The 25,410-nt window shown below is 51.6% G+C and overlaps 2 protein-coding genes across 2 annotated transcripts in view; one reads left to right on the forward strand and one right to left on the reverse strand.

Annotated features, from left to right (window-relative positions):
- The window catches only part of DNAH1 (dynein axonemal heavy chain 1), a gene marked incomplete at both ends in the record, with an annotated part of 69,251 nt that overhangs the window by 4,459 nt on the left and 39,382 nt on the right, over window positions 1-25,410 (reverse strand). Inside the window, 29 exons of the mRNA XM_082060341.1 lie at window positions 175-306; window positions 682-840; window positions 1,299-1,439; window positions 1,656-1,856; window positions 2,335-2,486; window positions 3,113-3,308; window positions 3,393-3,618; window positions 3,726-3,886; window positions 4,267-4,416; window positions 5,215-5,334; window positions 5,805-5,930; window positions 6,176-6,307; window positions 6,695-6,886; window positions 7,487-7,654; window positions 7,784-7,975; window positions 12,772-12,957; window positions 13,754-13,864; window positions 14,376-14,567; window positions 14,916-15,087; window positions 15,857-16,065; window positions 17,240-17,375; window positions 18,068-18,264; window positions 19,586-19,816; window positions 20,640-20,818; window positions 21,906-21,944; window positions 22,294-22,467; window positions 22,604-22,761; window positions 23,426-23,586; window positions 24,079-24,219. Coding sequence (XP_081916467.1) covers window positions 175-306; window positions 682-840; window positions 1,299-1,439; window positions 1,656-1,856; window positions 2,335-2,486; window positions 3,113-3,308; window positions 3,393-3,618; window positions 3,726-3,886; window positions 4,267-4,416; window positions 5,215-5,334; window positions 5,805-5,930; window positions 6,176-6,307; window positions 6,695-6,886; window positions 7,487-7,654; window positions 7,784-7,975; window positions 12,772-12,957; window positions 13,754-13,864; window positions 14,376-14,567; window positions 14,916-15,087; window positions 15,857-16,065; window positions 17,240-17,375; window positions 18,068-18,264; window positions 19,586-19,816; window positions 20,640-20,818; window positions 21,906-21,944; window positions 22,294-22,467; window positions 22,604-22,761; window positions 23,426-23,586; window positions 24,079-24,219 — 4,734 coding nt within the window. The remainder of the gene's footprint in view (window positions 1-174; window positions 307-681; window positions 841-1,298; window positions 1,440-1,655; window positions 1,857-2,334; window positions 2,487-3,112; window positions 3,309-3,392; window positions 3,619-3,725; window positions 3,887-4,266; window positions 4,417-5,214; window positions 5,335-5,804; window positions 5,931-6,175; window positions 6,308-6,694; window positions 6,887-7,486; window positions 7,655-7,783; window positions 7,976-12,771; window positions 12,958-13,753; window positions 13,865-14,375; window positions 14,568-14,915; window positions 15,088-15,856; window positions 16,066-17,239; window positions 17,376-18,067; window positions 18,265-19,585; window positions 19,817-20,639; window positions 20,819-21,905; window positions 21,945-22,293; window positions 22,468-22,603; window positions 22,762-23,425; window positions 23,587-24,078; window positions 24,220-25,410) is intronic.
- Window positions 8,466-11,798, forward strand: LOC309443408 (HAUS augmin-like complex subunit 3; the record flags this gene model as incomplete). The annotated part of the gene is made up of 4 exons (XM_082060329.1): window positions 8,466-9,704; window positions 9,869-10,308; window positions 10,932-11,148; window positions 11,547-11,798. The coding sequence occupies 4 exons, from the start codon at window positions 8,466-8,468 to the stop codon at window positions 11,796-11,798; spliced, it is 2,148 nt and encodes a 715-aa protein (XP_081916455.1).

Raw genomic sequence — 25,410 nt, forward strand, 5'->3', positions numbered from 1 at the left:
CCAGAGGGCAGCACGTGCTCAGAGGGTGCAAGCACAGCCACTGCAGCCGCTCCTGCACTGACCCTCTGGTTTTGTGGGGAACCTGTGGATGGATGGAACTAGATCTGGGCTCCTCCCAGGGCTCAGCCTCCCCACCCCCCCCGAGCGGGCAGGCTGCTTAGCGGGACCACTCACCTCACTGGGGTCAATGCCCTCAACCAGTCTCTCCAGTGAAGGCATCCAACTTGGGGCCAGGTGGCAGTTCTGGAAGAAGACCCAGTTGCCCATCTCCATGGCACTCTGCATCATGGCTTCAGCACGGGGGCCCTAAGGAGGCAGATGAGGAGAGCTCAGAGACCCTGGTCCATTGTGGGCTGTGCCCTGCTGAGCTGGACAGGGAGGCAGCTGCTGGGTGGAAGGACCACTTTCCAGAGCTATAGCCTGGCTTTGTCCCCATGGCTCAGCTAGATCTTCGTTGTCTGATGCCACAGCAAGGGCCCTTATGCAGCTTTTGCAAGCCCGTGGGTCATGGTGTGAGAAGGTGGAGGGAATAGAAGACGTAGGCATGGATTTGAGAGAGAATCCTGAGGCAAGAGGGTGTTTTCACTGTGCTGCAAGTGTGTTTGACCTCATTTGAGCTCAGTGAGATCACTGGGAGCGCCAGCAGGACAGTGCTGCCCCAGGTCAGCACCGGCAGCTTACCTGGCCTTGGCCCAGAGAAATGGCAGAGAGCTTTTGGGAGAACCTCATTTCTTCAGCAAACTTGTAGAGTTCGGCAGCTGGGTCAGTGCCTGGGGACAGCACAAACACCAGGGGGGTGGTGGCAGTGGACTCCTTGAAGACGACTGAGAGGTCAGAGGTCTGCAACACAGAATGTTGGTGAAAGTGGAGGGGCCATGGTAGCACCACGTGCAGTACCTCCTCATTCCCCGGTCTGCCAGCTACTCTCCAAGGCACAAGTGTGCTCTTGGGTGCTGAGGCCAGAAACACGTTCAATAAGGGCCCGGTATAGCTTTCGTCTGGCAGCAGCGGGGTCAGAGAAGTGACCACTTTCCCATCTGTCAGTCAAACTCTTCCCCCATATGCCTGAACTACCTGCATCCTCCCAGTGCAGTTTAAGTGGTGGACCATAGGTAGGAGATCTGTTGACTAAGACGTGGCTCCCCAGCTGTGGGGACACTCGGTGTCCCCCTTCTCTGCAGCTGGAGAGATGGGAGCACTCTCACTGCAGCTGGAAAGTGCTGACAGCCCATTGACAGCAAGCTCAAGGCCTCCTCACCCACTCCTGGCCCCACCAGTGCTTCCTTTTGGCTGGTTACCTGGGGCTCAATGAACCGCCGATCCAGTTTCAGTGCCACAAAGTCCTGCATGGCATTGGTGACCTTATCTCCCCGCAGACACCGCAGAACCAGCAGCTTCTGGAATGCATCAAGCTCAGTCTCCCACTTCCCAGGCAGGGGCTGCCTGCAAAGCAATTAGGTGCGTTTTAGGGGGATGTGCCAGACTCTGCAGCTCCCCAAGAAGCAACCAAGCTCCCTGTAAGCAGCCACTGCGGTTTCAAAAGGGACAAGAACGTTTCAATCACTTGGCTGTGGCTGTTGTCAGTAGCTTTGAAATCATCAGCAAGGAACCAGAGCTGCTTCCACTGAGGAAGAGCCAAGTATTGCAGGGGGCACTTGCCTGTGAGGCTTGAGGCTGTCAAAAATGGCCCTGAACGCTGCAAGGTTGGCTGCAAAATCATCGGCAAAGCCGGAGAAGTTCTTCAGGTTGCTCAAGGCCAGGATGTTTCCCCATGCTCTCTCATTCAACCAGCCTGGAGCTGGGTTCTCCTGCATCTCCTTTATGGTCCCTCCTGACAGCAAGTACCGCCATTCCTCCTGGCAACAAGACAGGACGTGGTGAGGGATCATAGGCTACCTGCTTGGGCCTGAGGCGCATGGATTTGAGCTGTGTCCAGGTAAAATCCTGTAGTAACTTTCTGGCTGCCTCCCCTGCCAGGTGTGTGTGTGTTGAGGAGTAAACAAACTGGAGGGTCTTGTGAGACCAACATCACTGTTCAGCTGCCAGTAGCTTTTCTATGTCTTCTAATCTCTGCCTGCTCCCTCGGAACTTGCCAACCTTTGCAGCAGTCTGGCAGCAAACCCGCCCAAGCTGCAGGTGATTTAGGCTAAGCAGCTCTGCATAGACACAGGGAAAGGTCTGAGATCTGAGTGCAGAGAGAGGTCCTGGGTTTTCCCATCAGCCTGTCCCCAGCCTCAGGGAACAAGGCTCCTCTTCTTCTTCGAAGGGACTGAACAGGCTGGGCTTGAGTTGCTCTGACAGGATCCCATCACAGGATCAAGGTGACTTGCTCACCATATCGATCTGCCCATCGTTCATCAGAATCCGGACGCAAACCAGGAAGGCAAACATGAGCTTGTGCTTCTCAAACAGGCTACGGCACACATTGCTGTAGAGGCTGAAAGTGACGTAGTTGTTGATGTTTTCAATCCGGTCCTTCACAGCATCTGAAAAAAAGGCAACAACCAGATAAGGGTGGTGGCTGCTGTGGGTGACATGGAGGGTGCTCTCCCTGTCAGCTGCCAGTGCGTGGTGGAGGCACAACCGCATCCTGCCCGGGAAGAACAGAGGCTGCTCGCAAATACAGACTCGGCACAGAAACCCCTGTGAAAGCACGCAGCTGTGAGACAGGCCCCAGCACCGGGAGGGTGCCCATGTGGCACCGTGGCAGCCTGCACAGCCCAGCCACCACCAGCTCGGTTGATGCGGCGGGGAGAGCTGCCCCAGCCCGGCAGCAGCAGCCAGGACCTGTGTGTGGAGGTGACACTGTGACAAGCAGAGTTACGCCGTTTCCAGGACAGCATGTACCGTGACTATGCCCTGGCACTGACATCTCTCCTGCCTGGTCAGACAGGGCAGCAGAGGAGCAGTGGGGAAGAGAAGGGAGCGCTGGCTGCAACCAAACCTTCCCTTCCCTTCCCTTGTGTGGGCACCACTCGGGGCAGCTCTGAGCTGTGCTGAGAGCTGACATGAGCAGGCGTGTTTGCTATGATTCAGAGGTGTCCTGCCTTCTGCTGCCACCAAAACAGGAACACAGGGTAAGGAAGGGGATGGGGCTGTTATGGGCAGGCACCTGCTTTCATGGAGTTACTGATCCCCATCAGGAAGATGTTGAGGAACCACTCGAGTGAGTACTGGTACATGGGGTCCACATTGGACAGGTCTGAGACACAAAAGTAGAGGATCTGCGAGCGGACGGCAACAGGCACATACTGCAGGCGGGTGATGTTGATGTCCTTCTCTGTCTGCTCCGCCACCATCACCTTGGCCTGGGGGACAGAGGAGATGTCATGGTTAGTGCAGTGCTGGCAGGGGACACAGAGCAGCACAGACAGAGCACCTCCATCTCTGACCTGGATCTCTCCTGCCTTGAGCTTGGATGCCTCCAGCACTTTGATGAGCTCCAAGTCATCTACAGGGTTTCCTTCAGAAGTGCTAAGCCGATACAGGATCTGGTCTTCTATCTTCTTCAGCTCCTGACGCATCTCAGCATTGCTAACAATGAGCTGGTTTCTAGCTTCTTCTAAGTCAGGCCGCTCCGCAGCCACCACTTGTCCCAGCAGTTGGTCTTCCAAGCCACTACAACAAAAGCCATGGAGGTGAGGGGGAAACAGCAGGCCCAAAAGCTCGAGGACCGTGAGGAAAGAGGCTGAGGAAGGTGGGCAGCTGATGGGGTAAGCGGGTACCTGGGCGAGAGGGTGAAGTTGATGAGGGTGAGCTTTGTGGAAACCTCCGGGCTGTAGTGAGGGTTGGGAAGGCTGGTTGTGATGTACATCTTGAAACTGTCATGGTAGGGGATCACCGTGTCTCCCAGCTTCAGCACTGTGCTGCCTTGCTGTTTGAAGGTCTGTACCAGAGAGGGACAAATGCAGGAAGGCTGGGATGGCCACCTCTCATGAGGAAAGGCATCCTGTGGTGCCCAACGCTCTGCAGCGAGGAGAGAGTCTGAAGACTCTCTGGACAGATGAGCTCAAAGCTGCCCAGCAGACCTGAAGGCCTGAACCTGATGGCCAAGGTAGAACACCCGCTGGCAGGAGACCGGGGTGTGCAGGAGGTAACAAACATGTCAGAGCCCTTGCAAAGACCAATGAGTACACACCAGGCATCATCCCCGTCAGTGCTGCCTGTCCAGAGAGACCTGCAAACCCGCCCCATCCCACCACAGCCCAGCCAGACCCCACTTCCAGCCCAGCCAGGCGCCCTCCTCGCCAAGGCGAGACACAGAACCTGTTTCAGCAGGACAGGCTCAAGAGCTGGATCCAGCTCCTCGCCCACATTCTCCAGCAGGAAGGGCTTCCCGAAGGTAATGGCATTTTCCAGAGTGGAGAGGAAGTCTCGGTCATTCAGTCTGGTCACCTCCAGGCCGTTCACTTTCTCCTGAAAGGCAGCAGGGGAGACAGGGTACCTGCACTGTCCTGCCCACCTTCGCACCCAGCTCTGGTGTGTGGTACACTTCTCACTGGTGTACTGGGAGCAGCAGAAATAACATATTTTCTTGCTCAGCTAGTTTTTGACTACTTTGGCAAGCTTAGCCCACATCACCAGGCACTAGTGACAGCCCAAGGAGGCAGCAGGAAGGGGGAGAATAGGGAGAAGCTCCTTCAGAGAGTCATGCTCCTGCCAAACCCTGCACTGGTAAGTCAGCATGTTTGCCTGCAAAGTGAGAGCAGGTGGGTGGGAATAATCCCTGGGGGACCAAAACAGGAGCAGCTGCCTGAGCCTTCAAAAGAGCAGTGGGTGCCTCTCTAAAGGAAGAACAGAGGTTGGGCTCTGTATCCCCAGTGCTCTGGCAGCAGGGACTGTGCTCGCCAGCCAGGTAACAACACCCTGATCCCTTCTGTCCTTGGGACCCTACAGGCTGTTGTGGGAGATGCTGGTGTTGTCCTGTGTGTTTTAGGGTGTGGTGAAGGATGTAAGGCCCCCAGAATACTAGTGGGGAGCCAGAATGGGAATCTGATACCTTACTTGCTTATAGCTGGTCCCCTTCCTGCCCTGTGCTCATTTCCCCAAGCAGAGAAATCCACCTGGTGTTAACACAGATGGGGAGGTTGGGCTGGGACAGTGGAAGGTCTTCCAGCTCTGGAGCCTAAAGCCCAAGGCTGATCTGTGCAGTTCCTAACAGAAAACTGCTTCCCCCATCCTGGCAGACCTGGCTTTCCTCCCCACAGCTCTTACCAGATTCTTGATCCACTTGTTTGCTTGTCCTTGGGGATCTATGTAGTGAGTCCAGCGCTGGGAGAATTGTGTTATTACTCCGTTCTCCACAGAGAGAGTGTCATTGGGTAAGCCGGCAACCTAATGGGGCAGAAAAAGCTGTTGGAATACCTGGTAGCACAAGATAGCTGATCAAAAAGAAGCCCTTGCTGCCCCAGCCCCTCCATAGTCCTGGTGTGGTGGCCAGGGAATGGTGGTGAGAGCACCACTGATAGCAACTGAGCCCAGAGCTGCAGCGCTACCTGAAGCTGCTGAGTTAAGCTTGGCCAAGCTGTGGCTAGTACTTTGCTCTAAGCCTGTGGTTTGTAATGTGGAAGCCTCACAGGTTAAGGCTGATGCCCTCAGAGCTGTGGCTGCTGCCCTGGATGCTACCAGGTCTTCTCCTGCTCATTGTGCAAGAAGCCCCGGTAGCAATTCCAGCTCTGTGGTGTGGAGGCGCTTGGTCGTTACTGAGCTGTTTGTCTGTCCTTTGGTATGGGTGAGGGGGGAGCTGTTTCAACCTTTGCCTAAGGCATCTTCAGCCTGAAGTGTCAGGTTTTTCAGCAACTTGCCTGCCAGGAGCGGATTTCCACAGGGTCTCCAAGGGTGCTGATCAGGTTTGGCTCCTCGGTGTGAGGAATGTTGTTTTCTGACACCTGCCTCATCCACTCCTCGCACAGTGCCACACGGTACTGTCCCTGCCACGAGAAGCACCGTCACATCCTTTCTTTTAGCTGCAGCTAGTCTGCTGTGAGCACGTAAACCCTCCTATTTCCATTCAAATGGGACCCTCTGTGCCTCTGGTACAAACACAGAGATCCAGGCAGAACCTCGCACCCTTTTGCCCTGCTCCTTTCTCCCAGCTGATCTGGCCAGCAGCAGCAAGAGGCCATGGGAGCAGAGCAGCTGAGCGAGCCCCTTGCAGGGAACATTGTGCACTTACTGTGAAAGGGCCCAGGTAAGCCACACAGCCAGCTGCAACCAGCACATCCCCAGTGATGTTGTTGATCTTGTAATCCAGGCTCTCGACAGTGTCCTGCCAGCGCACCTTCTCATCAGCCAGGCTGTTTATGAGCTGTGACGTAAGTTGCACATGTGAGAGCTGCTTAGTGGTCTAACCCCATGTCCTGGACCTGGGTAATGCTGCAGGTGAACAGAGGTTGTAGTGTGGCCCCTGTCATGTCCTGAGTTCTGTCCCCAGCTGTGAGCACTTAATTCTGGGATTACTGGGCTGCTCTCAGCTGTCCTGCACACCTGTAGCTGGCTGAAGAAGCTCTCCACAGGAGGACAGCAGCTTTTCACACCAGTGCCTGGCTAGCTTAGCTTCCCCAGTATTGTTGCACTGCTGAGATCTGGCCAGGCAGCTCCAGCCTAGGATTGTCCTGAGTTGCAGGCACACAGAGGTTTGACCTGAAATCAGGTTGTCTCATGTAAGCAGACAGAACCCAGCTCTGTCCCTTACCGTATCGGCACGGACCAGCCTCTGTTGACACAGCTCACACTTCATCTCTAGCTCCTCCTTCTTGGCTATGCAGTTCTTGTACTTGTCTTGCAGCATGGCAATGCCATCTTCCACTTCCTGCAAGCGTTGCTTGGCTTCATCAAGGACCTGCTGAGTGGCACGCAGGTCCTCTTCTGCCTCCTGCCAGGCTCGCTGTGGAGATGTACAAGGAAATGGTGGGTATGTTGTGTGTGTGGTCAGGCTCTTCCCCAAAGCCAGAGACCTTGGAGTTGGTTTTCCATAAAAGCACTAGATGATACTGAGATCCTCCCCCGTGACAAAGGTTGACCTGTGTAACTCCAGGAGGATGTTCTGCAAGCTCTGGAATAAAAGTAGGGGCAAGGAGGGCATTTCTGCAGAGCTCCTGAAAGCCTAGAGCCTGTGCCAGCTTACACAAGCTCAGGATGTGGCCCACTGGTGAAGAGGAAAAAATGTTCCTCTGCTTGCACCAAAATAATAATAAAGAAATGGTTAGGCAAGGATTAAGGCTGATGAGGAAATGCTTCTCTAAGTGCAGCTTCTGCTGAGCCTGGAACTCGGCACTAAGAACAAGGTATCACTTCTGTCCCAGCATTCTAACCCAATTTTTGTTTGTTTATTTTTTCTGCTTTGTTATATCAATGTGTTTCGAGGCCTTGGCGCTGCTAAGCGTTGTTCTGAACATTGCGTCCTGACCTGCAGAATGCAGTGACCCTGCAGAAAAGGGTGGTTGTACTGTGTTCCCTAACACAACCAGGTCATGCTGCCTCTTACCCGCTTGGGCTCCACGGCCTTGGCTACAAAGTGGTACTTGTGCATGGCACGGACCCAGTGGCAGATGGAGGTGCAAGCTTTGGAGACCTTGGCGATGGCAGCTGGCTGAAACTCTGGATTGTCAATGTAGGGCTGGATGGCTGAGATCACAGTTTCTGGAATATTGTCCTGCAAGGAATGGTGGGAGAGAATGGAGGTTGGTGATGATGGTGCTAGAGATCTGACTGAGGAGGGTCTCAAAGGTCTTGGATCTGTGAGGCAACACCTGAGCCCTGGTCTCCCTCTGCCACCACTTACCTTGTCATACTTAAACAGGCTGTCCAGGAACTTCCCTGGGTCCTGGAGAAGGCCCCTGCCTGGCTCCCAGTAGTCATCCACCTTGGTGCCAAGCTTTTCTCCTGGCACCTTTTTGGGCTTGACTTCTTTCATAATACAGACAGCTTCAATCACCAACTTCACACCAGGGGGAGGCCGCTGCATTGCTCGTACCTTCAAAACACAAATGGAGACAGTGGGTTGGCTTGGTTCTTGGTGAGATAGGGTGCTCATCCCTCAGCTGACCTGGGGAGATGGGGAGCAGAGGCAGGACACTTAGAGGATGCAATGCATAGGCAGAAAGGGCAGAGCCATCTGAAGGGGAAGCTGGTTATCAGAAAGGGCATGGAGCGAACTACAGGTAGGCTGAAAAAGCTGTCCCTGATGCTGAGCCAGGTGTGTTTTGCAGACTGAATATGTCTTGACAAAGGAGCTGGATCTGTGTGGCCTTGGGGAGGAGGATGGATGGGAAGGCGGTAAGGACAGGCTTTCTCCCCTGCTCTGAGGGCTCTCGTTTTTCTTGTACCTGACCATAGCAATGCTGCAGCCCATGAGCTGCTCTGTAGCACTTGGGGAGGGACTGCTTCAGTCTCTCCTCAAGTGGGCAGCTAGGAGTGCTGCTGCAGAACCCTTGAGATGGCTGTGAGTGTCAGGACCCTTAAGGATGGCTCCTTTTTCCCTTCTAGTGCTGACCATCCTTGCCATGCTCAGCCAGGCACACTCTGAGGCCTCTCCATCTAACACAGTCAACAGAGGGGCAGAGTTTGTGGCGACGCTGAGGCTGTTCTACCCCCATGCAGACAGCCTCTGTGAGGAGGACTTTGACTGGCTCTTTGACTGCCCTCAGACAAAGCAGTTCCTCGACTGGTTCTGCCGCACGGTGAGTGAGGAGAACGTGCTGAGCCCGGCTGAGGTGGACGCCTACGAGGCCCTGCTGGCTGCAGGCAAGCCCATCCTGGAAGGCGATGCCCTCGAGCAGGCGTTGCAGACGTGCCTCCAGGTGCCACAGCTCCCAAGCACGATACCAGAGGATGAGGAGGCACTGCGACAGGAGCTTCAAGAGCTGAAGGACTATCGTGACCGACTGCTCTGGCGGCACAACAAGCTGCAGGTTTTGACAGCCAACCTGCAGCAGGAGCTGAGGTATTTGGAGGAGGAAGAGAAAGTGGTGCAGCAGGACTTGAAGGAGGCTCAGGCAGACCTGCAAGTGGAGATCTTCCAAACCAGTGCTGTCCTGTGCCAGATCAGCAAGGCTGCAAAGCAGCTGGCAGAGTGGTATGAGGGGAAGGGCCGGCCACCAGCACTTATGTGTGAGATGGATCTTGGCCCTTACATGGAGCTAGAACAACAGGCCACTGATGAGTTTCAGAGGTTCATCCAGCAGGTCCTACCAGGGAGCATCTGGGCTCCAGATATTCAGGGAGCAAGTGCACTGGAAGAAAGCAGCCTGAAGGAAAGCCTGGAGGCTGGGACACAGATGGACTCAGACTTGGAAATACGGGAAGGAACAAGTAGAGCTCCTTATCAAGAGTGTGCAAAGACACCATGGTTGGAGGCAGCAGCAAGCCAGGGAATACTGGTCCAAGGATTGAGGGCAGAGCTGCTATCTGAGGGCAGGCATGGGAGAGAGGTGTTGAGCATGGAGGATGATGAGGAGAGAGATGGCAGCCAAGAAGCCACAGAGACAATGGACACTAAGCAAACAATGATGCCAAAAAGCCTTGGGACTGATGGAGATGAGCTACTGCAAGACCAGGACAGCCTCTGGAAGGAGCTGAGCCAAATTGAGAAAGCGCGTATCTGTGCCCAGAGGGAGGTTATCGTCATGTCAGCAAAAGTGGAGGGCAACTGTGCTGCACTGGAGTGGGTTGAGAGGACTCTGGAAGCTCTTGAGGAGAACCAGGTAAGGCCAGTGTTCCCTTTCCTCCACCACCCCCCGCAGCAGGGTTTGCTGTGCTGTGGCAGTCCCTCCTCTCCAATGCCGGAGCACAGCTGACATGGCAGGAGGGGCTGGCAGAGCTAGCGATGCACCCTGACACCAGACTGTCTTGTCACCTCCCTGCACAGCATGCCGTCAAAGCAGAGCTCCTGCGTCAGGCTGCCATGCTTCAGATGCAGCTTCATGTCCAGCGCTGCAACATCATGGAGACCCTGACCCACCAGCTGCCGCCCCTGCTGAGGGCAGAGGCCCGTCTCTCCCTCCTGCCCGTCCTGCAGAGGCAGCTCAGCCTGGAAGCTGCGCATCTGCAGGACATCGAGGGGAGGCAGCAGAAGGCGGCTGCATGGCTGGCGAGCCAGCACAGCCGCCTGGAACTGCTGGAACTGCAGCTGAAACGTGAGAAAAAGCAGCTGGACCAGAGGGCTGCTCAGCTGGGGGAGATGGCAATGGCTATGAGGGAAGCCCAGACCAGGCTGCGGGAGCAGCAGGAATACTTCAGAGATGCCAGCTCCTCCCAGAACCGTTGTACACGCATATGGATAGACCCCAAAGACCTCTCTGCTGTACGGTAAGGGCCTGGGTGTGTGTGTGCATGAGGAACAAACCAGATGTGGAGGAGGTGGCATGGGGAGGGAAGAGGCATGCAGCAGACTCAAGCTACCAGGCAGTCTAGCAGTGCTCTTCTGCCAGTGCAGGGCCACCTCGACACCATGATGGTGTGAAGTTATCCAGAAGACGGCATCTGCTTCATCCTGGGTGGCTAGGGCTGATGCAGCAAAGTACGGGCTTGGAGAAGGGAATGAGTAGAGAAAACAGAGGGTTTCCTAGGATGTGAAGGTGAAGATTGTATAGGCAAGTGTTTAGCCAAGGAGAAGGAGAGCTGGGCCAGAAGGAAGCACAAAGTCCTTGGAGCAAGGGCTTTCTCTGGTTAGGTGTCTTGCACTGACAGGCTTGCACAGCCCTGGAGCAGCTGGTGCTGGTGTACACCAGCAAGGAGTGCCTGACTGGATCTTGAGCCAGCCTGGTCCTTTATGTTGCTGTTACCAGACCTCAGGACATGGGCTGCTCACGAGGAGCGGCTGTCCTCTCTTTGTTGCACCACAGCTGCTTACATCCCAGTCACACAGTGTACAATGTACCCTCAGCAATGGCACACTGCTCACACCGCTGACTGGTTGTCCCCTCCTGCAGGCTCTGGGACATGCTGGTGGGGCAAGATCAGAAGGAGCAGTTCTTCCGCAGCTATGAAACCTTGGCAGCCCGCTGCTCCCAGTTGGTTCAGGACCAGAGGGTGCTGGAAGCACAGCTGGCAGCTCCTATGTCCCAGCTCCCTGCCCTGGAGACGTTCACAGAGGAGCTCTACCGGCTGCTGTACAACAGCTCCAACGAGCTGCAGCTCTCCTCTCCGGTAAGCAAGCACTCCTGCTGCACTGGGCCTTGCTGGGTGGCACAGGGCTGGGAGCCGGAGCCCCCTGTGCCATCCGCCCTGGGTGCAGGGGCAGAACTTACAGCCTCTCAGCCCACAGAGGGAGAGGAGGTTGGCCCGATTCTTGCCTTGTCCCAGAAGTTGTCCAGTGAGGCACTGGCTGGCTGAGGGACAAAGGTGATTCTGACCATGTTTCACATACACTAAGTATAGAGATTGGGGTGCCCTGGCCCAGTAAGCTGCTGCTGTTCCTTGGACTGGTGTGTCTGGAGGTCAGAGCCAGGTGGGCGGTTTGTTTCTGGTGGGCTGAGCTGTTCCATGGGTGGGAGGAAATCCCCCTCTTTCTGCATGTTCACATGTGTTTGGGCTCTGCCCCTCAGGAGATTACCAAGCTGATGCAGCAACTGGGCACCATGCAGGACAACCTCTGGCAGATGCTGGTAGACCTCTTGAGTGACTTGAAAGTCAAGCGCAGGGCTCTGGAGAACCCTCTCCTGCAGACAGAGCGCAACCTTTATGTGTATTTTTACTGCAATGAGGATCGGCTGAGAGAGGTGGTGGAAGAGCTGGAGAAGCAGGCGTCAGCTTTCTCTGAAGGACCAATGAATGAGCAGCTCTATGAAAAGGAGTAGATCAAATGGATGCTTGCTCCCTGCCATGTGGTGTCCCCTTTTGGTTGGGCTTGGTCATAATCCTGGACTAAGGGAAAACTCTTGTGGTTCTGGCTCCTGTGACAGGTTACTTGGGTCATAGCCCAGCAGCTGGGCTTAAAAAGAAGCATGGAGCTTATTCCTTAAATGAAGGGTCTCCTTAAGCTGGTGTGGGGGGATTAGATGGTGTGTAAGAACTTAGTGCACCTTGTGAGTTGGCACTGGAAGCCTTGCATAGACAGGAGACTCCTCATGCCAGCTCTACAAGAGGAATGGTGCTGGGGGCAAAGGTACTGACACTGTGTCTTTCTCCACTTGTTGGGGAAAGGAGTTTTGTATGTTTTGTGGGAAATAAAAAGGTCTGTTATTCACAAATGCAGAGCAGTAAGTCCCTCCCCTCCACAGCTGTTACTCCCTGTGTGGCAAAGTCTTGTACTTGCTGAGTACCTCTCTTGGCTACAGGCTGTGACACTTGGCAGGCTCAGAATCACTCTCCTTTCTCTGACTGTCCTATTTCAAGCCAGTATTCCTTTAAGTTAGCCCACCAGCCATTGCCTCTTCCTCTTCTCTGCCTGTGGTGAATCCCCTTTCAAAAGAGCCTGATGGTTCAGACACCGTGCTGCCAGATTCGTCCCATGCTTGGCGTTGCACTGTGGACCCTCACGGACAAGCACTGTGGGGTGAGCTCCCCTCAACACCCTCTTGGGCACAATTTGGAAACAACATGTAGGAACACCGAGGAGCCCATTGCTGCCTCTCTGCCCTTCGAAACTCTTTGCTTGTGAAGCTGAGAAGCTGCATAGGCAGCTGCCCATTGTGTGAGCTCTGCGGGATGGACAGAGGTGCTGCAAGAGGCTGAGAATGCTGCAAGCCTATAGAAGGGTTACTGCTGCAAAGTGAGTGGCTGTCTAGGACCAGACCCAGCTCCTACCACCCTCCCCCATGACCCAGTTACCTCTGTAACATCATTTTTTTTGAGGTTCCTCAGGCTGGCAAGAGCAGCATCCAGGGCTGGGAGGGCTTCAGCCAAGTCTTTCTGAGCATCATCAGCAATGGCTTGAGCTGCCTGAGCTTTTGCATTGGCCTTCATCTCTTCAGCTTGTACAGCGGTTCTTGTCTTTTCAGCCACAGCTGTGTCCACCTGCAACATTGCAGACAGCCTCAGAAGTGTGCTGGAGCCAGAGCGCCCCTTGGGCTTGGCTCGGCACTGCTAGGTAAGGATTACAGCTGTCCTAGAAGGTCATGTATATTCCTCCAGCAGAGACGTGCTGGGGCCTAGCTGCGGGAGAGGATCACCTTTCTGCATCATACTGGCAAGAGCATTTTGCCAGCCTGTAGAGATCATCCACAAGCTCTAGTTCTGGCTGTGCCTGTGTCCTACAGGAATTAGCTGCTCTACCCATTTTTCCTTTTAGCATAGGGAAAAGGTGCAGAGGGATGCAAAGAGTAGGAGTAAGGAGATACATTGAGGGTTTTGTTTCTAAAACTATCATTTCTGTCTATCCCAGGGTTAAAACTCTACCAGGAGGTGTCAAGGGGATGTGGAATATAGCCATTTTTTTTTTTTTTCTGTGAGTGGATCAGGCCACCTTCCCAAAACTACGTGGGAAGATGAGAGATTGCAGACACCTTCCCTTTTGCATGCAGAGCTGTATGACGTTAGTGTCTGTTCTCTCTGTCTCAGTCTGGCCATCCCACAGTAGAAGACAGGCAGGAAGGAACACAAGGAGGAGGGAAGGCAGTGACAGTCAGCAGAGGACAGTTCCCTCTGCTGCACTGGCACAAGTGACTGTATGTGGTGCACCCCGAGGCCTGGGCTAGCAGGGGCAGGCTGCCGCTGGACCAGTTCCCCGGGGATGGGATGTGGGGGAGTGACCCCTTTTGGCAACAGGAGCCTGGGCTTAGAGCTGCTCAGGCGACCAGTCCAGCAGTGGTACCTGCAGTTGCTCCATCGTTGCCTCCGTGTCCTTGGCTGCCTGTGCCAGGAGAGGGCGGGCAGACTCCAGCTCCTCCTGCATCCTTGCTACATCCTCTGCTGTTTGCAGGAGCTGTGGGAGCAGAGCAGAGTGAGAGCACAGGTGGCAGCCACGGAAAACCCCAGGAAAGGGCTGTGTTGCCCTGGGGGCTGCTCCCTGCCCAGGGCCAGGCTCTACAAAGCAGGTACCACCCTGGTCCCTGCTTAAGCAACAAGCTGGTGCTGTGCTTGTGAACAGCAGTGCCTAACGATGCCCGCACGATAGGCATTACTTTGTAAGCTCATGGCAATCAGCCAGCAGAACAATGTTGCTGTTATAGGGCTTTCCATTAAAAGGTTAATAAGAAACATCCTGAGAGGTTTGTGGTCCCCAAAGACTGGGGACCATGATTCTTTTAGAGCTGTTACAGACCTTCAGAAAGACTGGCCCTACAGAAGGCACAGTTCTCATTTGCTTTAGCATGAGTTTTCTCCTGTTACACAGGAGATGTGTAGGGCATCTCACTGCATCTCTGCAGCTGTAAGTACACTGCTCAGAGTAGGTAAGGGGGGGTCCAAACCTCTCCTGGGTATGAGGGACAAACCTTGTCCAGGCCCCCTTTCATCCTCTTCTTGGCTGTCTTCAGTTCCTGTTTCTTCTTTCCAATCAGGGAACTGAAGGTGTTGAGAAACTCAAGGTAGCTCTTGGGAGTGACATAATTGTGTCTGCCCAGCTCTGCTAGGTACATCTGACACTTCTTTGCCACGCTCTGATGGATTTCTACACACACTTGAACCTACGAGGTGAAAGGAAAGAAACAATCTTATTCAGTACTGAATGTGTGGTGGGCAAGTCAGTGTGATGCCCACAGAAAGCACACGGGGCTTGCATGTCCAGAGACCCTGAAGTACAGTCCCAGCAGAGCTTCAGTGCCACGGAGAGACAGGGTGACAAATGGACGTGGCCATTTCAAGGCATACAAAAACTAACCAGTTCTCTACTTGAATGACCCTGGCATGAAACATTTCTGCTACAGGGTAGGACCCTTCTGCAGGTGTGTCCTGCACCCATTGTCTGTGTATCTAGAGACATGGCACATTTTGCACACAAGAACCATGCTTTGCGTGTTGCATGTGGCACCTACCATCCCATCCATGTCTTCAGTACTGGCACCAAGATGTGGGATCTCCTGCAAGACGGAGGAGGCAACAGACTGCAGGGCTTCTGGAGGCCACTTGTTAAACCAGTCAATGGTACAGCAGTTCACAAGAGAGGGGAACTGTCTCAAGCGTGCACGGAAGACTTCTCCAATAGGGCTGAGGGAAAGACATCCAGAAAAGAGATGTTATAATTATCTATAGATGCAAGGATAAAACAGCTTTCCTATTTCCCTAGAACGATTCTGAACTCTTACAGAGGAAGAAGGAAGGGAAACACCTGAGGAAAAAGGAGGGAGAGAAATAGGGAATGAAAGTTCCGTGCACGTTGCACTTCACTCCTTGGAAGTCCTGGGGATATACTGGAATTATTAAGATAGTTGTGGGATGATGTGTTTTGGGTCTCTCCCTAGGGAGAACACTTAAAGAGTAAGAAGGAAAAGTGATCTGAAGTCTAGTTTAAGCAGGCGAATGCAGAGACTGCACCACCAGACGAAGATCAGGACCCCAATTCTTCTGGTACTTGCACTGATAATGCCCTGCACCTTCTGGCCCCCCTCCTGCAAACAAGCAAGCGAGCTGCTCATGGACTGTGCGCTAGATTAATGAGTAAACATGGTGCAACCGAGCTCCCAGTTCAAGCAGGATATTTTTGTAACAAACAGTTCAATGGTGCATGAAGGAGGAGGAAGCTTGTATTTAATCTGGATCACATATAATTATTTTCCTAAACTTTTCAAACTTCATCTTGAAACCAGCAAAGTGTAAAAAAACAGTCTGCAGTCCTATGGGAAGGTGGTATGCAAACCTCACTCCTCCTAAAGTCAGGGGCTTGGAAACAAAGGTCCTATGACAAAGTGATGCAAGGCAAAGGCCAAGGAGGAAATAATTAACATTGACAGGGTGAAGTCCTATCCCTGAACTGTACCTCATGCACAGGACCATGTGCATATTGCTGTAAACCCGTCTGGTGTACGCAGCCATCAGATTTGCCTTGGTGGGCTGCTGTCCTAGATCTCGAACAACAGGCTTCATAGCTGTCATGATCTTGTCTTCATCATCGAGGCTGTAAATATTGGGAATGTCACCTGAGTTGAGCAGGTTGTTGATATCCTCAAGGAAGGATTCATTTTTTATCTACGTAGATGATAGCAAAGGAAAAAAAAAAAAGAAAAAGCATTTCTTAAGTCAAAAGATAGTCATGTCTCCACATGCCATGGGGATCGCTTCTAGATAAATCTAGCCCTCAGCCTCTGTTATAAGAAATCACTTCTGTGATCTCTCAGATCCAGTAACGCATATTCTGACCTTGCCCAGCATTTCCAATGGAACAGCCATGTTCAGCCAGTTCAGGGGTGGGGGATGTGTCTGAGAACAAGTCTCCTTCTGCTCATTCACTGTCTCCTTACACACAAATTGCACTCAGGGCCTCGCTCACTGACTTGCAGTGACTGCAAACAGACCCCAGGCACCATGTTGCTCTGGGTCTTCATTCTTCCAGCACAGAACACTTTGCTATTAGGTTAAAGCTCATCGATGTGGGAGACAAGAGTAATTGTAGGGATGTGTCAGAGTCTGTGGGATGATCTCCCTGCAGAGCTACACTCACCTCTCCACCTTTGCTAAATCAGAAATACACAGCATCCATCTACTTGAGTAAATGCACCCTCCCACGCCCCCCCTTCTCTCAGATATGCTTCTCACTGCAGGGACGAGGATGCAAGAATAAGCAGCATTTGACAGATGCTCATCTCGCTGCTTAGGGCACTGCCAGAAGGGGCTTCATTCCTGTGCTAATGAAGGCAGTGAAAAAGCCTGTGGGGAACATAACCATGAATTCCAGAAGTTGGCCTAGTCATTAGCAAGTAAGAGTTTACAGTTACAAGCCAACATTATCCTGTGGAACCAGCAGGCATAAGGCCCTAAATCTACTGGTATCTTTGAAAAGAAAGAGAATTATGTTATTTAGGACTTCTAGCATCAGTGTTCAGTGTAGTGCTTAGCTTCAGGCATCTGGGTCTGAAAGCTTTCATCCCACCAAACCCTCGGATGGAGCAGAAAGAGGCTTTCCTGAGCAACATAAGAATCAGCCCACTCACACACAGCTCTACAGTCCCTCTAGCAACAGATGCTCCACCTTTAGTTTCCCTGCAGCTTTTTTATAAGATGATGAAGGTAGGCTACTAAAGACACACAAGTTGTGCCTGGTTTGTACCAAGATTCTCAACCCTCTTTATGGGGATTTATTGAGCTTAGAGAGTTGTTTCCGAGTCCTTTTTAGATGGAGTCCACCATGCTAATGTTGTTGTACCTGTGTGTCTACAAACAGGAATGTCTTGGGCAGACTTTGAATGCCTGCCTTCATCATGATCTTCCTCACATCATCTCGCCATTCGGTCATGCCGTAATTTTTGGACAGTTCGATCTGGAAACACTCATAATCTGCCCTAAAGGAAAGAAAAGCCTATGGAGTTATATCGAATTAAAATCTCCTCTTTCATCAATTCTGAGTACGTGTCATGGACTCAGGGGGAAAGGTCTCAAGCAAGTTGTTTTCCTGCAATGAGTCCTGAGCACACGTCTGTCCTTGTGCATGTTCAGCCACCAACCCAAGAGCATGTTCTACTCAAAGCAGAGATACCTGAGCTAGAAACCAGAATTACAACTGCATGAGCTCACAAAGTCACAGTGCTTCTTGAGCCTAGCGCCTCAGTGTGCAGAGAGCAACTGAACATGTTTTTTTTTGTGATGCTGCCCCCAGAGGCTGGTGGCCCTGGGAACCGTGGCTGCATTTCCCAGGATGACACCACATATTAAGAGCTGGAAGAATTTGCTTCCCAGCCTAGTTCCCTGGCCCTTCATGTTTCCCCCTTGAGTTCTCTTGGCTCTCAAGACTCATGGGTCCTACTTGCCAGGCTACCAGTGTCACTTGATCACTTGTCACTAGTAACTCCTGTCTTCGCATTCCTGCTGCCCAGCTCCCAGGAAAGATTTTTCTAGTGTAGATGTGCATGTTAACTAAGCCCTAGCTCTTGAGAGCTCTGAAGAGTCAGCAATCAGTAAAATGTGTAACCATTAGCAGGAAGGGCAGGAAAAGAGATTCTGCTGCACAATAGATGCACGGGAGCACATTACTTACATGTGAGATGCCAGCCTGGTGAGAGACTGTCTCCCACTTCCCCCAACACCCAGGAGAAGAGCATTCCCTGGAGCCTGCCGCAGGATCCGGCTGATTCGGCAGATGTGCTGTATTGCATCCATGAAGAGCACAAGCTTCAGCTCTGGGGTGTTGGTTTGATTGTACTCCTCCAGGTAATCCTCAATCACTGCCTTCAGCTGTGGGCACAAACAGTCAATTGTGGCTACCAGAGAAAAGCAGGACGGCAGAGCCCGGTGCTCAACAGGGTCTGGGAGCAGCTGCTGGTGAGGAGGTGATGGGTCTCCTTGCTCCATGCTCTTAGAGGAACTGGGTTGAATTCAGTGAGTGGTGGTGGCAGGAACTGCTGAAGAGTGACCTTAAACTAACTCAGGCAAGTGACTAAGGTCTGCTGCTCCCAATAGTGCTGTTTGTCCAAAGAAAGAGCAAGGCATAGTTAAAAGAAAATAACTTATGGTGGCCCGACTCATGCTGTTCCAGGGCCTCCCTCTGGGAGAGCTTCCTCACTCTATGGCTGACCAGTGCCTGCTGCTGCATCCCGTGGTCGGGATCCTGACTGGAAAGGGCAGGTGCTGGAAGAAAACCCTGCTGGCTGTGGATGAGCAGAGGAGCACGCTGTCCTCCCAGTCCAGCCATTGCACAGAACAGCATAGGAACAGTCTCTCCTGTCCTTTTCAGGGCATCCTTTCCACCTGCCCTTCAACAGCACCCTCAGGCCAGAGCACAAGCTGAAGTATGAAGACATGTAGGATTTGGTCCTACCCACTTAGCAATCTCACTGTGAACCTCGGCAAGCAACATAGCTGGAATTCCTACAGTGCCGACATCCCTGATGATGTGCCAAAGTCCTGCGCCCATCAGCGGACAGTGCAGCGGTCTGGTAAGCCTGGCTGTCTCAGCCCTGCTCACCTTGATGTGGGACAGGCCTACCCACTTTGTGCAAGAGACTGGAAAGCTCAGTTAATTACCAGTCCCTGCCACACAGCTATCACAAAAGGAGAGACAACAGGATAATCACCTGTTTCTGATAATGAGTGCAAAATGCACTGCTCATTGCCTTTGCTTAATTATCACTACCAATGTACTCGCAGTATCTTCTCCAACAGGGAATCTGGCAGTAACATTAATTACTTGTAAAGGTCAATTGTGAAGCCTTTAATGGCAAAAGTAGTATTGTTTGGGGGTAATGCGACATTTCTTTCCAGTAAATTTCACTTTTCAGTCCCAAGTGCAGCTCACTTGGGAGATTTGGCATAGCAGGCTGCCCCCAGGATGGCAATGCGGAGACAGCTTGTTCCACCTCAACTTCCCATCACACCAAATGCAGCCACCATCCATATCTGGGGTAGGATTTCACAGGAGAGCCCTGACAGGATGTGTGGTTCCAGACACCTTCAATTCAAGTAGCCCCATAGTTACCATTAACTGTCTTCTTTTGTTTGTAGAAGACTTGGAAGATGTCAACATAACTCACATCATCATGATTCCCTGGGTCCTTACCTTTTCCTGGCTGTTGATTGCTTCGTACTGTTTGACAATGGCATCTGGCTCCATGAAGTCCCCAAACAGAACTGGCTGGGAGGGGACAACCTCCTCAAAAGTGGTGTCAAAATCCTCCATCATACTCTTCATCAGGTTGTCAAACCAGGTCCGATCCTCCTTGCTGACCAGGCGATCACAGAATACCCGGCAGCTCTCGTGGTACCACAGTCTCAGCAGCTGCAGTTTGTTCTGGTAGGAAACCCCAGCAAAACACCCCCATGAGAGAAGCAGAGAAGTATTAAGAGCTTGACTGTCAGGAAAGCTGGTTCCTGCCCGGCGTGAGGCCAGCTCCACTCCCGCTAGTAGCAGCTGGAGCGGAGAAAACTGGGTGGAGGAAGCTGCATTCCCTTCTCCTCTCAAAAACAACCCCTGTCGAAACAGCTGCTTTGCAGAGAGCTCATTACAGCTTCAGCTAATCCCCCCTTTATTTGTCCATATGTCAGACTTTAAGAGATTTAAATTTCATGTTGTTTGTCCTTATCTTCCCCCAGTTTGATTTATGTTTTACTGTTTCCAGAAGTTCTTCTGTTTTTTTGGAAAGATCCTTTCATTCTGGTGTAGCACAGAACTGGGGTCCAAAGTACCTGCTGTGATAAGTCAATCCCTACTGGCTAGGCTGGAGCCAGAGCAAGGTCGTCAGGAGAGCCGAAGGGACACAAGACATCATTGCTCCAAGCTGGTAACAGGACAATGCCTCTGTCCCCACATGGTCCCCTGTCTGGTCCCCTATGGCTCCATCCAGCCCTGAATGGACAGGCTGTGTCGTATTGACGCCCTGTGGCCACTCATCTGCTTCCACAACAAGGAAGGGCTGGGGTGGTGGTGGGAGGGTCTCTTTGCTATGGGTACTTGGCAATATTGCCAAAGAGAAGTCCACCACATTCACTGAACTGTACCAAAATGTAGCTTCAACAAGCAATTGAGGCCTGTTTGCAGGCCTGTCAATGAGGCTTGAACTGGAACTATTCTGGTCTTCCCCAGGGTGCACGGCTGTGCTGATGGAAGGACTCACCTCCACCTTGCCGGGCTCGGCCATGAGCATGCCCTGGAACACCTTGGAGAGGTCTCTCAGGTTGAAGGTGTAATGTGATTTTGCTGGTGTAGGCAGCAGCTGGGATGTGATGGTCAAATACATACCAATAGTGGCATCAACCAAGGGCTCATTCAAGTCTTTGACTGCAACTGCTTCTGCTGCAGAGACAGAGAAAGGTGGAGAGGATGCCGAGGTGGTGACTCTGGGTTGAGAAGGTCCTACCAGTGCAGATGGGTGGCACTGAGTGCCAGAGGTGTCACTAGGACTTGGACAAGAACACACTTTTCTTCTGCTTCCTTATGCAGAGACTGCATGGGGACCTGACCAAGCACTGGTTCACTGCAGTGGACAGTTTGCCAATGGGTTTCCAACCCAAGGGAAGCAAATGTGGGAAGAGAACATATCACAACAATTCTGCAGTGTTAAGACTTTGTGCACCTCAAGGGGAGAGGAGACACTGCCAGACAGGTAGTTGGTGCCTACCCGAAATACAGGCAGGTTTTCCTTCTCCTTCCTTGTAGTCCTCCCTCAGTGGAGTCTCAGCTACTTTTAAGCTAGAAGGTGTGAGTGTCCTCTTAGCTAAACCACCCTGCAATCCATTGAGCTCAGCAAATGCAAAGCCACTGAGGAATAATTTCTTATGCAATAGTCTGATAAGATTTAAACACACCTGCCAGTTTTAAGCAAATAAAATACTTTTAAAATATTTTTTTTCCAATCCAAATCATTATAAACATTCCTCTGACACCCTGGCATTTTATACTTTTTTTTTTTTTCATTATTTCCAACCTTCTTTACTTTTTTAAAAACACAGCTAGTTGCTTCAGTGTGCCCCTGAGCTCATAGTCAGGTACTGATGCCTGTGAATATTGGAAGCACTCAGAGAACTCAGCTTTGCTTTTCTCATAGCTCGCTATTCTCACTCCTTCCTACCAGCAGATTTGCAGATGAGGGCACATTTGCAAAGATGATCCTAAATTCCCACCCTGTCAAATATAAGAGCACTCATTTAACTCTAAATGAACCTTTTTTTTCTGGGTGGCTGCAGCACCATGCTTAGAGCCTCCCTGCTCAGCTGTCCACAGGCTGCAGCAGATGGAGAGTAACAGAAGGCTTTGCTTCCACAGAAGGCTGTTGTCTGGGCAAGTGTCTGTCTGCCGAAAGCACAGGTAAGCTACGCCATGCTGTGCCCATCAGCTTGGTCTGTTCACAGTCTCTCACTCTCATCTTTCTGCTCTTACTTACGCACTGGCTCTCTGTGACTTCTTTCTCCTAGGAGTCCATCTAGAAGAAGACAAAAACCCTGAGTTACCACTTGCTGAGGTGAAGGATAACTGCAGCACTTACCACAAACAAAATCCTCTTTGAAAGGCCTAGGCTATGGAACACCTTATGAAACTGTGAGAGCCAAAGCTGAAGTTTGCTGATTTGCACCACCAGAGTTTGGCCCTGACACTATTTGCTAAGATTCAAACAACACTTTCCAAAAATCATCTTCAAAAAAACTAATGCAAGTTCCAGTTTCCAACACTTTTATCAGATCATCGGTATTAATGCCTCCCCTTCCAACCTCTATGATCATTGGGTTGACTTGTAACATGAAGAGAAGGTGGCAGTTGTCTGCAGAACATACCCATCCAGCAGCCAAGGATGGTGGAGAAGATAGCCTTCTTGCTGCTGTCTTCCATCTCTGTGAAGGAGAGGTAGTTGAAGTGGCGGGTGAAGCGTGGGGTGACAGCATTCCTTCCTCCTCCAGGAGGTCCCATGGCACAGACAAAATTAATATCTACCAGCTTCTTAAAGGTACCTTGAAGAGTGGAAAATCAGGAATTAATGACAAGTTGTAGCTAAAACCCCTTGCCACACATCTCCACAGCAGGTATGCACATCTATCAACAGGCCAACTTTTGCCATGAGTACTGGGCAAATAATTTGGGTCATACCAATCTGTTTCCTGTCGTACCAGCCCCCATGGTCCATCCACTGCCGCAGCAGCTCGATGGGTGGCTGAGCACCGTATGTCTCCAACATAGGCATGTTCAAGTCATCAATAAAAAATATGAGGTACCGCCCAACTGGAGGCCCGAACACACCCTTTCGCCTGTAAGGACAGAAGCCAAATAAGGACACAGGGAAACTCCCGTTGCAGTGTAACTCCTACCTTGACCCAAAAGCTGTTTTTTCTCCACAGGCTTCCTGAGCCAGCAGTTTCAGCCATCCTTGCACTTACACTCCATATACCCCTTTATATGGGCCTTTGCACAGAAAAGTTCCAGCGCAACATTTGAGGCACTGGCTTCTTTCCAAACAGGAGTGAAGTTTTGTCTACTAATGCACAGTATCAATGAATATAGAGGTGCAAATAAAATCAAAGCTTGAGCCTGTAAATCTTTTGGAAACTTCAAACCAGCAGCTGACCAGGGAGGAAAATGAGAAGCAGCTGACCATGGTGGGTGGAACTGGGGGTCAGCAGCCGCATGTTCTCCCATGTTCACACCTGCGCTGTGAAATGTAGTGTTTCTGGAATAACTAGAATTGGAGCAACTTTTACAGACCCCCACTAATCCTTCTTACTTTCTTGCCACTGTATCAAGTTATTACTGGGTCCCACAAGCCCAGCTCAGATCTGGTGTGTTTCCTATTTGTTTCCCACAGCTGTATATACTTGGGGCCTCTTCAGGTCTTGGCATGAAACTAACTGGCCAAGTTGATAGAAACACTGAGCTCAGGGATACTGCCTTTGCAAACACAGAAAGGAAACTTGCCTCTTATCCAGTTTGCTGTCAATGAGATCCTGGGTTTGGTTGGCAGAGGTGCGTGCCGAAAACATCAGGAAGTAGGTGATGTATCTGGGAGGCAAGTTCTTCAAAAGCTTGTCTGTAATTGTGAGAGTCTTCCCTGTGCCAGTGGGACCAATGCAGAGAACCTAGAAGCACAAGCAGACAGTCTGCATTTCCCAGCTCTCTGACATTTGCTGCAGGAAATGCAGGTTACTCCTCACTTAGGCATTCAAAGGCTGGGGGAGGCCAGAAGGCTCGCTGCTTCAGTAAGGACGTGTGTTCAAGGTAACAGATCTTTTGGCGTGGAGGGAATCCAACCAGAGAAGTATTAAATGGAACCACAGGGAATAGGTAAAGAGGGATGGTGATGGGCTATCCAGCAATTGATGCATTTTGGTTGAAGAACTGAGTGTTGATATCCCTTTTGGGGCACTGGCATGGTGCCTGGGGACTGAATGGAGAACTCCTGTTGCTTAGTCACAGCTTTTGAGCAGAGAATTAAAAACGCATGAGAGTGGGAAGTAATCTCAAAGTATCAGGTAGCTGTTAGGTTCTGACTGTACTGGGAGAAGAAAAGGTGCTCCTGTTGAAGAGAACAAGTTTGAATTAAAAAACCAAAGACAAGGTTGGGCACGTACTGGCTTACGGTTGGTGAGCAAAAGCCCCAGCAGGTGGGCCATTCGGACTGTGTTCATCGTGGGCACAATAATGTCACAGAAGTTTGTATCAGGAACCATGGTGAACTTTGCTGTAGGGTCCAGCCACGGCTCCCAGCACACCTGAAAGGTATAGGAGTGTTTAGAGGGGGTGGTTGCATCTATCCCCTATGGGAATCCAAAACCAGTATTTCTGCTGAGTTTTCACCATCACAGCTCCTTATGTAGTAGTTCAGATTCTGATGAGGAATTGAGCTTTCCAGACCCCCTGTCTACTCTTGCCAACCCTACCTTTCTGCACAGCAATGCTGTGAGTGCCTGACTCACTTCCTTTGGGAAGGAGGTAGCCCAAGAGTTAGACATCATTGCTCCAGCAGCAACATATCTGCCTTCTGTCTGAGAACTGGGATCAAAGGGTGATGGAGCACTTGTGATCTGTCCAAGAATGGGAATTCTGTCCTAAGCTGACCTACCCTGTGAGTGTCCCCACAGCAGAGGACAAAGAGGGCTTAGCTTGGATCCTATCTTCATGTCTGGTGCCATTGCCTGTGTTGCACTCAGTGGCACATGGATATTTTGCAATTGTACAAGACATGGATGACACGTGCTGGAATGAAGGCACAGACTAACCTCCCAGAGCCCACTACACAAGTGAGATAGAGGTTTTTATCAGGGATGTGCTGGAGAACACTGAGAAAATGTGTATTCCTGAGCACTCCATGTGGCCTTCCCACAGAGTCAATACTGGTAGCTTCTGCTAAGCATCTGACGCTCATGTAGGGCTCTTTACTTAGCTCTGACTCCAGTTTCAGGAAGGGGAAGCATTTTTCCTTTTTTTTTTTTTTTTTTTTTTTGCCTTTCAGCCGAGGGCCTGCTGACTGTCAGTCAGATGGGCCTTGCATGCCCTACCGCTCTGCTATCCCCCGTGAAAAAGATGGTGTATTTGTCTGCCTTGCTCCTCCTCCAGACTGCTGCACACAGCTCTTGAGCTGTTGTGCACTGCTTTCTAACACAGGTAGACCTTTCCATCTGAGCTTCTCCCCGTCCTCCTCCAGCAGCCACACTTGTAGAGCCCTCTCACTTTCCTGAGCACTGGCAGAGGCACTCAGGTCTGAACTGACCAGCCTTTGGCTCAGATTCAAAAGATCTGCTTTATAACCCTGAGGGCAAGAAACTGCTTTCTTCCTTCAATGAAAAGCTTCATTTAACTTTAAACATTCTCACTTGGTTCCTATAGCCCTTTCTTATTTACCCTTGATGAGAAAATCCCACCAAATCTGGCAGGACTGTGTTGCTTCCTGATCCCTCCCTGCA

Source organism: Streptopelia decaocto, assembly GCF_964273445.1.
Source record: "Streptopelia decaocto genome assembly, chromosome: 8".
In the NCBI taxonomy this organism is placed as follows: Eukaryota; Metazoa; Chordata; class Aves; order Columbiformes; family Columbidae; genus Streptopelia; species Streptopelia decaocto.